This window comes from Arachis stenosperma, chromosome 8, assembly GCF_014773155.1.
Source record: "Arachis stenosperma cultivar V10309 chromosome 8, arast.V10309.gnm1.PFL2, whole genome shotgun sequence".
Taxonomy (NCBI): Eukaryota; Viridiplantae; Streptophyta; class Magnoliopsida; order Fabales; family Fabaceae; genus Arachis; species Arachis stenosperma.
The window spans coordinates 35,249,757-35,264,047 of record NC_080384.1 but is presented as its reverse complement, the minus strand read 5'-3'; the positions used below and the strand labels follow the sequence as shown (position 1 = coordinate 35,264,047).

The following is a 14,291-nucleotide window of genomic DNA, read 5'->3' as shown; positions in this document are numbered from 1 at the left end:
AGGTAGGGTGAATACAAAGGAAAGATTAGGTCGTCTCGGAATTATAAATCCGAGTGATAATGTGTGTCTTTTGTGTAATAGGGATGTTGAATATGGTCACCACTTATTTCTTGGCTATGACTTTGCTCGGCAGGTGTGGTGCGCTTGGTTATCTAATTTTGGCAGACAATGGTCCTTTCCGAGTACGGTGAAGGAACACTTTTTAAACTGGACAGGTGTAACTTTTAGGAAGGAGGAGTGTAAGAAGTAGTTCATAATTTTCTTTGCAGTAGTTTAAAACATCTGATTAGAAAGAAACAGGAGGTTATTTCATAACAAAATAAAATGTGTAGAGAAAATCATTAATATAACACTTCTTAATTACAAGGAATGGATGTGTAAAATCTCTTTAGTTGTTGATAGTAATGCTGAAAATAACATTAGGATAAATTATTAGGTGTTTAAAATAGGTATTGTTTTATTATTTTAGAGACTTGTTCGCTTCACTTTCATATAAAGCTTCTTTATTTCAAAAAAAATTTTTGACATTATTTTGAACACCGAAAAATTTCGAGAAATAAATTTAGACTACTTGAATTATTTTTTTTGTTTTTAATATTATCATTTTATCACATATAATTATTAGAGAGTCTAATATGATAGATATCAATTTATCTCAATAAATTATTTATAATTTTGTAACAGAAATATAATTAAAAATTAACAGGAGTCACATATGTTAAGTTAAAAAATTAAAATTAAGTAAATTAAAATTTTGAGAATCAAATTAAAGTGTAAATATAATGTTAGAGACCAATTTAAATATTAACCTGTATCTTTTTTTTTCCAAAAAAATTACCCTTCCATTTCAAACTATATATCATATTGGATATGTTTAAAATCAGTTCAACTATTTTGTGTACATTAGATGCGCCACCTTTTATGAACCATTAGATTTTATTAAATAAAAATCAAAGAATATTATAAAAGAGGAGTATTGATAGATTTTATAAATATAGAATACATTAGTATATACATACATAAATACATTTTAATATAGGTTATTTTAAAAATTACAAGTATAATCTTTTACTTTAAAATAAATATAAATACATACAAAAATATTTTTTATTTATTAAGATTAATTATTATACAGTACTAATTTTAATTACATAATATAAAAATTAAATTATTTTATATTACTTGAAAATAATTAAATTATTTTATATTATTAAAAAATAATTAAATTATTCATTAAAAAATATTTATTAATAATTAAATTTATTAAAAATATATTATTATATAACATAATTTTTTATTCAAATATTTGTAAAATATATTTTATTCAAAATAGTATATATAATATTATTTTAACAAAATTAATTATTATATAATATTTGAAAAAATGTGTAATATTTTCATGTATTATATATAATTTAAAAAAATATTTTGACAAAAGTAGTTTTGAAAATATTAAACGTATAATATTTTCATGTATTATATATCACAATAAACATGTAATATTTTCATATATATATATATATATATATATATATATATATATATATAAAAGTCTTGTCGAGTTAGAGAATAAAAAAATTAACTAGAAAAATAAAAAAATTTAAAAATAATAAAAAATAAAAGAATAATCTTATTATAAATATATAATTATAAATATTATATATATATGAAACTATAAATTTTAAATTTAAAAAATAATTTTAAATTATTATCTACTTAATATTATAACAAAAGAAATATGAATAAAAAAGATTAGAAGAGAGAGTCATGAGACGGCATATATATTAGAGAATTTAAAAAATAAAGGAATATATATCAATCTTATATCAGTCACTATTACGTACACACATATAATACATATATGTAGTTGATACATATTATTTATTCAGTTTTTATAAAAAAATAAAAAAATAATATTTTCATGTATTTATATATACCATTTTAAATAAACTATATTTAGACAAATATTTGATAAAAAATTATATTATATAATAATATTTTTAGCAAAAGTAGTTAGTTAAGTATTGAATATAATAATTTAATTATTTATCAAGTAATATAAAATAAAATTTAATTATTTTATATTTTGTAATTTAAAATATCATTTTAATATAATTTTTTAATATTATAAAAAATTTTTTGTATAATAATTAATTTTAATGAATAAAAAATATTTATATGTTTTATATTTTTAATTACGTAAGTTTGATTAGTTTAGATTTTACTAATATAAGTAAATATATAATGTGATGGGCATGTATTTAGAATTATATTATTTATTCTGTTTTTCTAAATAAAATTGAAAAATGAAAAAGTTAATATTTTTATGTATTATATATAATATTTTAAATAAATTTTAATTTTAAAATATTTTCATAAAAAAATATATTATATAATAATATCTTTAACAAAAATAATTAGTTAATAAATTTTGAATATAATAATCTAATTATTTATCAAGTAATATAAAATAAAATTTTAATTATTTTATATTTTTATGTTATAATTTAAATTATTATTTTAATATAATTTTTTGATATTATAAAAATTTCTTACATAATAATTAATTTTAATAAATAAAAAATACTTATATATTTTATATTTAATTATTTAAAAATAAAAAATTCTATTATCATTTAAAATATTATATATTAAAATAATATTATTTAAAATATTTAATTATGTACTAAAATATTTTATATTTATTAAAATTTATTAATACTCTTCTTTTATATTAATCTTTAATTTCTATCTAATATAATCTAATGATCCATGAATAGCATATCTAATAAACATATAATAGTTGTGCTTATCATATTATATTAGTCCTTCTATTGAATTTCGTTCTTAACGATGATAATTTTTAATATATTTATTGATTATTTGTTGGCTAATTGATTATCAATTAGCTATCTAGTGGAACCGAATAGTTATTATCATATCATTGACTTGGAATTTATTGAAACATAGTTTCAATATGTGTTGATGAACATAAACATATTTATCAATTAAAAAAGAAAAATACGAAGAACCAATGAAAGATTTATACAATGTGTATAATGGAGGTTTAGAAAATATTAGAAATATAATTATTAGTGTTATTTTTTTTATTAGCTGAAACTTTTGAAATGAGTGGTATTATAATATAATATTAAAAGATCAAGAATTCGATCCTTAATGAACCCAAAAATTAATTTAAATTTTTTAAAAAATATTTATTATCCTAATATTCAAATAATTATTCTAAATAATATAAAAATGTTATTTTGTAACTTATACGGTCGAGAAGCTAATAAGCCATTGTCTTGACATATAGTCGACAAGCTAATAGGAAACAGACTTGAATGTTATAAAGATTTGGATTCAATTTTTACTGACACAATACAAGGAGTACTTTGGCGGATGATTTGAAATTAACTTTCATGAAAATCTATTATTTAATTATATATTATTAATTTTATAATTAAGAAACGTTATATATCATTTTTTATTATAATTAAAATTAATTTTTTTAAAATTAAAGAATTTTTTATTAATTTTTTTACTAAAATATGTTACATATAATTTTCTCATTATAAATAAAATCAAATCTTTTCGTTCAAAATTAAAAAAATTTAACTCTTTTCCTTCCTCTTTCTTTATCTATCCCCCTTTTATATATATATATATATGCAACATGTATGATATTTTTTAATTGTATTAAAATTAAAATATTAAAATAGAAATATAGCTATATATTATATTATATTATATATTACAAATTTAATAACAAAATGTGTCATATGAGACTCTTATTAAATTTGAGAAAAAATATTTTCTTTTAAAATTAATAAATTCTCTTTCTAAATTCTATTTCACTCTACCAGTCTATCTTTCTCACTCTATATATAATTTATTATATATTTATATATTATTATCTAATTTAATAACCAAATATGTCACATAACATTCTCTTATTAAAATTGAGAGAAAATATTTTCCTTCAAAATTAATAAATCTCCTTCCAAAATTCTCTCATATCTCTCTCTTTCTATTTCTTTCTACCCTTCCCATTTTACATATAATTTAAAATTTATATTTTATATTAATAATTTGACAAATTAAAATGTTTCATACGATATTTTTTTATTATAATTAAAATAAAACTTTTTTTAAAAATTAACAAATTTTCTCGCTCAATCTTTATCTTCATCTTTATCTTTCTTTCCTCTCATCCTCTATTTTTTCTATATTTTTGTTCCACAAAAAATAAAATTAACAAAATAATATAATTTAAATAAAAAATTATTATTATTATATACATATTTTTTAAGTTTTTTTATTTAGTTTTAAATTTTTACTACTTATTTTTTAATCTATATTTTTATTTCTCTTTTTTTAAATATTTATTAAATATAATTTAAAAAGAATACTAATGTTATAATTAAAAGTTAAAATCAAGATTTAATTATTTTAAAAAAATTAATTTTATAACTATCAATATAATTTTTTATACTAATATCTAATTATATTTTTATATACATAGAGAGAAAAAATATTATTTTTAAATAATAAGTTTAAAATTAATTATTTTTATTTGTGCAACAGAGTTAACACCTAATCAAAATTATACAAGTTAAATCATTTTAAATTTTAGATAATGAATATTAAAATTAATTATTAGTAATAAATTAAACTCTTTCACATAAAAATAATAATTAAAAATCTTATTATTTGATTTTTATCTATAGAGTCACGGAGACACTAGTTTTCTTAGTCGACAAAACTTTATCCCTGCAATCTTTTTTATAAAAGTAGTTTGATTTTATAAATTTTTTTATCATAATCTATAACATTAAGATAAAATCAATGTTATTTTAAAAAATTTATATTCCCACAATATAATTACGGATAAAAATACTAAAATATCATCATTTTAGCATAATGCATCAAACTTACCAAAACTTTGCGAATCATGAAAACAAAAAAATAACTCGTGACACCCAAATTTTGTCCCCCACATACATATGAGAATTGAACCCTAACCCCCGAATTTACGATTTTATTACTATTTTGTCTTGAAATTATACACTTTAAAAAACTTTAAAATTTAAACTAATATTAGATCAGATCAGGTATAATAAATAATATACCATACACATGATCTGATCTTTAATAAAATTGGACTATACAAAACTATATTACTAATCCGGCGGTGTCACAAAAATAGACTTCATCATAACATGAAAAATATATAGTATCAGAATTATTATTTTTGACATTGATCTATATATAGTGCCCAACAATATATGCGGTCGTTAGTTGTTGTGATGAGATCTCGAACTTGGAATTTATTGGAACACACTTCAATAATATGCTACTAGCATCATCATATATACTACTCAAACTCAAATCTTGTCCCTTCAGATGAAAACCCTAATCCTCAAATTCGGGTTTTATTAAAATGTAAAGAATCAATTCAGTTTTACACACCAAACTCATAATGACAGCATATACAACTGAAAAGAAAAATAAAATAAAGAGGAATGCTAGGAGGCTAGCAACTTTGGTATTTTGTACCTGTCAATTGGCCATCAATAATGTTTTTAATAGTATGAGAAATCACTCAATTTTCTTTTGATGGTTAAATGTTGACCCAAAATCACTAAAATTGCTGGCCCTTAGACTTTTCTTAAAATAGAATATTTGCACACAGTAACCTGATGCTCCTCTAACCTAAGGTAATCTTTGATATAGTATTCATGTTTATCTTGCTATGTTTGGTTGATTTCAAAGCTGCTTCACTTTTTGGTTAAGAGAATATGGTGACAATGAATTATCCAGTTCACAGTGCACTCTTTATGGAACTGTAACATTAACTCAAATAATGTGTTTGGAGGAGGAAATACTTTTTTAAGGGTATTTTAATTGATTTTTTTATATAAATTTCAAATATTTTTGTAGAGCATTTTATATAATTGAAAATAAAGAAAAGAAAAGAAAATAATTTATAATTAAACTTGTTATTAGATAAATTAAGGGATCTAGCTTAAAAACTAATTTGAAAAGTAAGCGATGCCTTTTATTTATAAGGACTATGATAAGAACTTGGAGTAGTGCGAGAGTAACCTAATAATAATTTTTTATTTGTATTTTGATATCATATTAAACATTAAGTAGATATAATTTCAAAAATTAATTTAAAAGGCAAGCCATGTCTCTTATATTTATAAGGATTATCCAATTTTGTATTTTCTGTTGTTGTATATACAGATAAGATATATATTTTTAAGTTACATGTATTTAAGTTTCAAAAATTTAATTAAATGGCATTTTAAATTTTTTAAAATTTAAAAATAGTGTCGAAATACACGCTAATACAAATTAAAGCATAGCGGTAATTGAGATGTTTTCCATGCAAGTTTGGTAGTTCATATTCTTATCATGGAACACATACATACATAATGTTGCAATCATGCATTATAAAGAAACTGCGCATATCTCTGGAAAAAGGTGAAGTACAAAATACAAATCCATTAAAAGAATATTCATGTCAAAGTGCTGTTTTTTCGTGTGTCCGTAAAGTTGGTTTTGCTAAATTGCAATATACATAAGATCTTGCAGCACCATCATGCCATTTGTACAGCAAATTATCAATTTTATTTTATTAAAATAATAAAATAATGAGACAGCAGATCATATATATTTAAACAAACGAATTATTGTTATTTGCTTAATATTAAAAGAAAGCCACATTCTCCAGCTTTTGATAATTAATCACATACAAGCATGTGGGTTTCTGTAATGAAATCCTGGCCCAGATCTAAATCTGCTCTACTTTCCTATGCTAAATCATCTACTAATAATCGTTTGTAAATTTGAAATTTTGCACTTCAAAAGATTACCTTTCTAGTAATTAGAGCTTAACTTATAGTTAACATAGACGTGCACCAATTTTAAGGCACTATATGTTAAATAATTTTTAATATATTTTTCTTTTTTTTTTTTACGGTTGATAACTTGTTTTAATATCGGAGCAACGTAAAAACTAAGTTTAAGAAAAATACTAAATATCAAAATATTTAAATATGAGTTTAGGTAATTTATTTTCTAAGAACACAGTTAAGGTTATTATTATTAAAAATTTTAAAACTTTTCACTTTAATAAATAAACAATAAACACATTAAAAATTTAAATTTTGTATTTTTTATACAAAATTTTTTTAATTAATAATCTTAAAATATGTTTTTAGGAGATAAATTAAGTTAACTAAATCCTTTAAATATATATAGTCTCAAAACAAATTAAATATTATTATACTGTACATGTCTTGACATTAGGGGAATAATTTTCTTTATATAGTCAAATTACATAAAATGCCTCCTAAAATAATATGGTTTAATTTCCCATTAGGGGTAGTATTTTTTTTTGTCAAAGAGGACAAAGAAAGAAACATACATACCCTTGGTGACAACAATTTGCTTTTTCCAAAACTGTTAATACAAATGGCAATGTATGTATATATGTATGATTGTTTTCATCACTAACTGTGTCAAAGGGGCGTTCAATGTGGACTTTGAATAGGAATCTCACAAAAACAAAACATATATTATGTAGGATTATACAATAATAATAATAATAATAATAATAACATTAACTAAATTGAGTTGTTTAAATGATTAGTTTACTAATATATTTAAATAACAATCTTACTACGTTATCAACAGCATTTCAACCATTTCTGCCAACTCATATTTATAATTGTGTTTAATGGAAGTGTCTTTGTGGATGTGTCTAATAAAAATATCTTTTTTATAGCTATATTTAATAGAAGTGTCTTTATAGATATATTTTCTAAATGTGTCTCTTTATATATGTATTTAAAATATAATAATTAATTATTGTTGACAATAAGTTGACAGATAATATATTGATACCATATATTTTTTCTTTAAATAAATGTTAAAAATTTAAATTTTATCTTGTACATGCAACAACTTATTAATTAATAATAAATTTTTAAATAAAATTTTAATCTGTAACAGATTAATTTTTAACTTATCAAATTAAAATATACGTAAAAAACAGATAATAAAAATAATAATAAGGGACTTATAGCTAGCTTGCATTGAAAGTTGAAGCCATTGGGGTATGTGTGTGTTGGAGAGGGGAGAGAGAATATTCTATGGCCACCAAAGTTCAACAGCTAAACTCCAAAAGTTTGCATTAAACAAAGTTAGAAAGGGAAAACATAATTAGATTATGATTAAGTGATTAGCTAATTTTGCAGGGAAAAGTCAGCTCACAAGGAGACGACTATCTCAAACTTCCAAAAATTCACTGCCTTTGTCAGCTCGCTGTCTTTTAACATATTCTCTCTTTTAAATATTTAATCTTAATTATTATTTAGTTTTTGCTCTAAACTAATCTCCATTAATTAATTAATTAACATATTTCATGGATTAGCCAATGTAAGTGAGTCTCTTTTTTAACAACCTAATAGAATCTATAGCGTTGAGGTTAAGCAAACTTTTTCACTTCTTTTTCTCCTTTTTCTATTTTTTTAAATATCTTTTCAGTTTGGTGCGTGAATGATGGTGGGGAAGATTCTGCCTTCATTCTTTGATCAATACAATAGTATATGCCTCATACAATAATTAGTAAGAAAACAATTTATTTTTTGCTGTTTAATTTGATCATCATCATCAAATTGGTATAGATCATGCATATTCCATGAATAACCCACTGTTTAATTTTTTTTTATCGAAATTAAATCTTTAAAAAGAAAAAAGAGTATCTACATAGAGGGTTTTGTAAAAGTTATAAAAAGTAAACATATTAACTAACCAAAAACTACATAAAGGTAATTAACAAATTAAAGTACACATTTATATATATATTATGTCTACCACTAAAAAATTGACCATCCAATTAGGATCTTCTTCACAGATCAGACCTTCAACTTGTGCTAGTTAGGAGGGAAATTAAAAGTTTAATTTGTTTTGTTTGACTGCTGCTAGTTGCATCACAATACTCATCACCGAGATGTGATATCTTATTATTAATATATAGCTAATAATATATGCATAATTAAGGCGAATTAATAAAATATATAAGAACAAGAAACAACAGTTAGTTTGATATGTACATATATATAAAATTAAAATCCAAGTGGGCTTGAATCCAGTCAATATGAGAACATATGGTCTTGTTTTCATTAGGACGATTATTCCCTTTTCTATGTATTTTGGTCGTTTCCTTTGGATTTTACCTTCCTTCAAAGTTTGTTGAATGTGTGGACACACGTGCTAGCTATATTAATTATACCCATTATTATTAATTATTTGATCTTAATAATTTGAATGAATTAAATGATAGAAGATTATTGATTATATATATAGGGCATGCAATAATAACAATTTGGTAACATTTTTGTCATGTATGGATGTTGTTTGGGAAATGACCTGCACTTTCACTTTGACTATGTCCAAAAGACAAAGAAAGGGTTTGCTTTTCGTGGAAAATGAAGATTAATAAAGAACTTGCTTGCCTGCATATAATACATATGTGATAGTCACACTCACAGTCTCACACTCACACACACATGCATACACAAATGATTTTCACTTTTGACAGAAACAGCGTTTTTCTTTATTTTGATTTAGATGGCTGCTTGCTTTGGTAGCTGGTAGCTGCAGTGATTCAAGTGAAAAAAATAGAATAAAATATTATTTTCGTCTTTAATGTTTGTATTTTAATTTGGTTATTAATATTTTAAGATAAATTTTAAGATTTTTATAATTTAGTGTTTAATTTATTTAATTTATTTTTTATAATCAATTTTAAATATTTAATAATTATTTTTTTATATTTTTAAAATTAAATATTAATTTTTAAGTTTTAACCCTTTTTAGTAAATTAGAAAAATACTTTTAGTTACTATAGCAATTATCTATTTCAAATGCTTTATTTCAGTTTTAGAATTTTTTAAATATTCTATTTTAATTCCAAAAAAATTTTAAACAAATTCAATATTATTTCACTTTTAAATTTGACATAAATAATTCGCTTATTAAAAAGGTAATAGTGTTCAATTTCAGTATATGAGTAAAATCGATCCACCAATAATCATCGATATAAAAGTTTTTTATTGATTTTAGAACGTTAACGATTGATTGTTAGGATTTGAAATTTTGTACAAAAAGAAAATAAAAAAGAAGATATATATTATAACATTAAACTAATTGAATATAATGGTAGAACAACATTAAACTAATTAAAACTTTTTGGTATAAAAATAAAATATTTAAAAATATTAAAAACTAAATTAAGATTTAAGTTAAATATTGAGAATTAAAATAGTATTTTATCTTAAAAATAATAATCTATCTATAGCTAGATCAAGGACCAGTATTATTTTCATGTTTCTATAGCAACTTGCTAGCTAGCTAGGTAGCTATATCTTATAGATATAAATTACACACACATCATGCACAAAATGCAACAAATTTTCTTTAATTTTCTGAAAGAGAATAATGTATTATATTACTACTGCTCTGCAGGATAACCATGTAACAAAAATTTAGGCTAAATTCTATAGTGCTTTTAATTTGATATCTAATTTTTATTTGATTTAATTTTTATAATATTTTTTAATTAAATATTAATTATTTAACTTTTTATTAATTAAAAATCAACTTTTAAATATCATAATAAATATCTTATATATATGTATTTAAAAAAGTAAGTGCTCATGTATACAAAATTATTTTCATACAAAAATAGTTTGATATTTTTTTATTAAATTATAATCTAATAATTTTAAATTATTATTTTCACGTGAATAACCACAATTTGAAATCATATATGATGGGGTTGAGCTAGGCTAATCCTTGTAATATTTAGACAATTAATTAGAGAGAAATTTCGATTATTATGAAGGAAAAAGGTGATTGAAGGAGGGAAAAATGAGAGAAGGAAAAAGCAAATCATAATGGGATAATGATTCGAAATGAAGATTTAACTTTCCTCTGAGAGCTCATGATATGTGTCATGATACACCTTTAATTAATTTGGTTCTTCACTGTACATAGCCTCTTTAATTAGCTAGCTAGGTAGCTTTTCACCGCCTCCCATAGCATCTTAATATTTTATTCCACCTCAAAAGTAGATAATCAAATTCACTGTAACATCCATACATACATACACATCCACATCTACCACCATATATTATCACCATCCTCTTCTTTAGGGTTACCTACCTATTTCTTCATCCTATTCTCTTTCTCCTATTCTCTTCTATTTTCTCTATCTTCGAATTTAAACCATGGATGATGGAGAAGTTTCAAATGCTGCTTTCCCTCTTCCTCACAACAACCAAACTCATCATCCAACTTCTAACAATCCTCCACCTTTGAAAAGGAAGAGAAACCTACCTGGAAACCCAGGTATTAATCTTTTTTCTCTCTCTCTTTTTTTTTTTTTTTTTCAATCATCGTCGTGACGAGTATTTTATGATTGCTTACAGATCCTGAAGCTGAAGTGATAGCCTTATCACCCAAGACTCTGATGGCGACAAACAGGTTCGTGTGTGAGATTTGCCTAAAGGGTTTCCAAAGGGATCAGAATCTTCAACTCCATAGAAGAGGACACAACCTTCCATGGAAGCTGAAGCAGAGAACAACAAAAGAAGTAAGGAAGAGAGTGTACGTGTGCCCGGAGAAAAGCTGCGTCCATAACCACCCTTCAAGAGCCTTAGGAGACTTAACAGGGATCAAGAAGCACTTTTGCAGAAAGCATGGGGAGAAGAAGTGGAAGTGTGACAAGTGCTCAAAGCGTTATGCTGTACAATCAGATTGGAAAGCACACTCCAAAACCTGTGGTACCAGGGAATACAAATGTGACTGTGGAACCATCTTTTCACGGTAACTAATATCTCATCCATTAATCACAAATTTGATGCAAAAAGTAGTAACTTGTCTAGTGTATGTAAAAAGATAAAGGGAATGGATTGAAACAAGAGAGGTAAATAAATGGTATCCTCATATGTATGAATATAAAGAGAGAAGAGAAAAAGATAGATGGAGTTAGTGGCTGTGTTTGCGCGTGCTGCTGCTTAGTGTTTTTGGCTTTTAGGACTAAAAGGTGAATATAATGGGGTCGATCCATCTTAGTGCAGATAAAAGATCGGATAGAGATCAAGATTCACATAACTCACACAACACATGTTTTCATTCATAACTTGTTGAGTTTGGATTATTTATGATTTAATTACTGAATCAACCTTTCCTTATATATGTATCTGATTATCTCTTTCTTTCTTCTTCTTTTTTCCCTTTGACTAACCTATGATCTATAAGCTAAGAAAGATATATGAACATGTCATCATATTTATTAGTGCTGCAGTATCTTCCTAGAGATTCTTTACTGTTAGTAAGAAATTCTTACTTTCTAGCATGTAATTTGTATACTTTACACTTTTATTATTAAATTAAGAATAATGATAGAAACTAACTTTTTTTGTCAATATTAGTAATTTTTTTTCGGTTAGTATTAATTTTATTATTATGAGTTTTAGACTCCAAATTATACAACTTTAATCTTAAATTCTGAATTATAATTTTAAATAAATTAATTTTTTATACTTTATCTTAAAGTAATTATAGAAAGTGAGAGAAAATAATATTTTTTTATCTTTTATATCATCAAAATAATTATGAAAGAGATGCAAATTTCATTTCTGTTATATATAAATATGCACCTGTTTCTTTAATTACATTTTATAGTTGTATAATAGTTCATGTATAATAATGAATTTCAGAGATAGTCAACAAAAAAAAATGAATTTCAGAGATTTATATTTGTGCCAGATTAAAACTTTTATTAGGTTAGTTAAACGGTTTGCCTTACATTTTTTTCAGTGTAATTTTTCTTCAAACTTACATTAATTCGAGATATTTGTGTATTGGACTTTGTTTTAATATTAAAATAACCATCGGTACACTTAGTAAAATGAACATTCGATATATCTATTGTTCATATTATTTAATATTTTTCTTGTTTTATATATCTGTATGAAATATAAATATATCTAAATAAAATACTTATTTAATTTGAATAGCTTTGGAAGATTATGAATATAATCTTGAATGTTAAACAGTTTTCTGAATTTTGGTGATGCAGGAGGGACAGTTTCATCACACACAGGGCTTTCTGTGATGCCTTAGCAGAAGAAACAGCAAGGGTAAACGCAGCATCAACCATAAACCACACATTATTAGGTGCTAACAACATTGCTTACACCCTCATGCAGCAGCAAAACCATCATCCTTTGGTTCCTAATAACATGTCAACCCATTTCTCTTCAATTTTCAAGCCAATTTCTTCATCCACTACTGATGAAATAAGCAGCAATAGCCAAACATCTTCTAGACCCTTATCCCTTTGGAACATGGGTCATCACCCTCATGACACAACAACAATAATGCCAATTACTCACAACAATTTGCATGATATTCATCACCAAATTGGATTTGCTACAAACCCTCCTCCACCATCAATTTGGATGTTTGGAAACAAACATCCCTCCAATGGAAGCCAGCAAGAGATAATAACTAGCACTACAAGTGCTAATTCACTTCCATTAATGAACATTGTCAAGAATAATAATAATAACAATAATAGTAATAATAATAACAATAATAATCATGTTGCAAACCAGCTTGTAAGTGTTCCTTCGTTGTATAGCACCCAACACCAATCCCATGATCATGATCAAACAACAACAACATCTTCATCAGCAGCAAACATGTCAGCCACAGCTTTATTGCAAAAAGCGGCTCAAATTGGATCAACTTCTTCAACTGATCCGTCATCATTTCTTGGGAGCATAGGTTTGAAATGCAGTAACAATAATAACCAAGGGCAAGATGGGAATAACAAATTTTGTGGGATTTACAGTTCAAGTTGGAGTGAGCCAGAGAGCTCTACGGGTGATTTGACACAAATGCCCCCTACAAAAAGAATGCGAGTGCAGAATGAAGATGCCAGTGCAGGGGGACAAACTAGGGATTTTCTTGGTGTTGGCGTGCAAACCATTTGCCACCCTTCATCTATCACTGGCTGGATTTGATGATTTAATTTTTATCTTGTATTCAAATGTGAAGCTCTTTTTTCTTTTTGTTAATTAATTACTTTTAGCGTCCCGTTTTTCACTTTATCTCAATGGAAGGGAAAAGAATCATTATAATAAACATGAATATTGGTGATGAATAATGGAGTTGGAGTCAGAGACTCACAGCATGAAGATTAA

At 24.1% G+C, this 14,291-nt stretch overlaps 1 protein-coding gene across 1 annotated transcript; it reads left to right on the top strand.

The window, feature by feature from the left end:
* Positions 1–11,226: 11,226 nt before the first annotated feature.
* Positions 11,227–14,291, top strand: LOC130943917 (zinc finger protein NUTCRACKER). Its single transcript, XM_057872004.1, has 3 exons — positions 11,227–11,427; positions 11,508–11,904; positions 13,163–14,291. Exons 1-3 carry the CDS (start codon positions 11,307–11,309, stop codon positions 14,109–14,111), a joined length of 1,467 nt encoding a protein of 488 aa, XP_057727987.1. The 5' UTR covers positions 11,227–11,306; the 3' UTR covers positions 14,112–14,291.

What these genes read in the sequence shown, in the direction of transcription:
- LOC130943917 (XM_057872004.1), top strand. Translation starts at nt 11,307, where the DNA reads ATGGATGATGGAGAAGTTTCAAATGCTGCTTTCCCTCTTCCTCACAAC. An exon ending in AAACCTACCTGGAAACCCAG is followed by an intron (nt 11,428 to 11,507) that starts GTATTAATCTTT and finishes GATTGCTTACAG; the next exon opens with ATCCTGAAGCTGAAGTGATA. An exon ending in TGTGGAACCATCTTTTCACG is followed by an intron (nt 11,905 to 13,162) that starts GTAACTAATATC and finishes TTGGTGATGCAG; the next exon opens with GAGGGACAGTTTCATCACAC.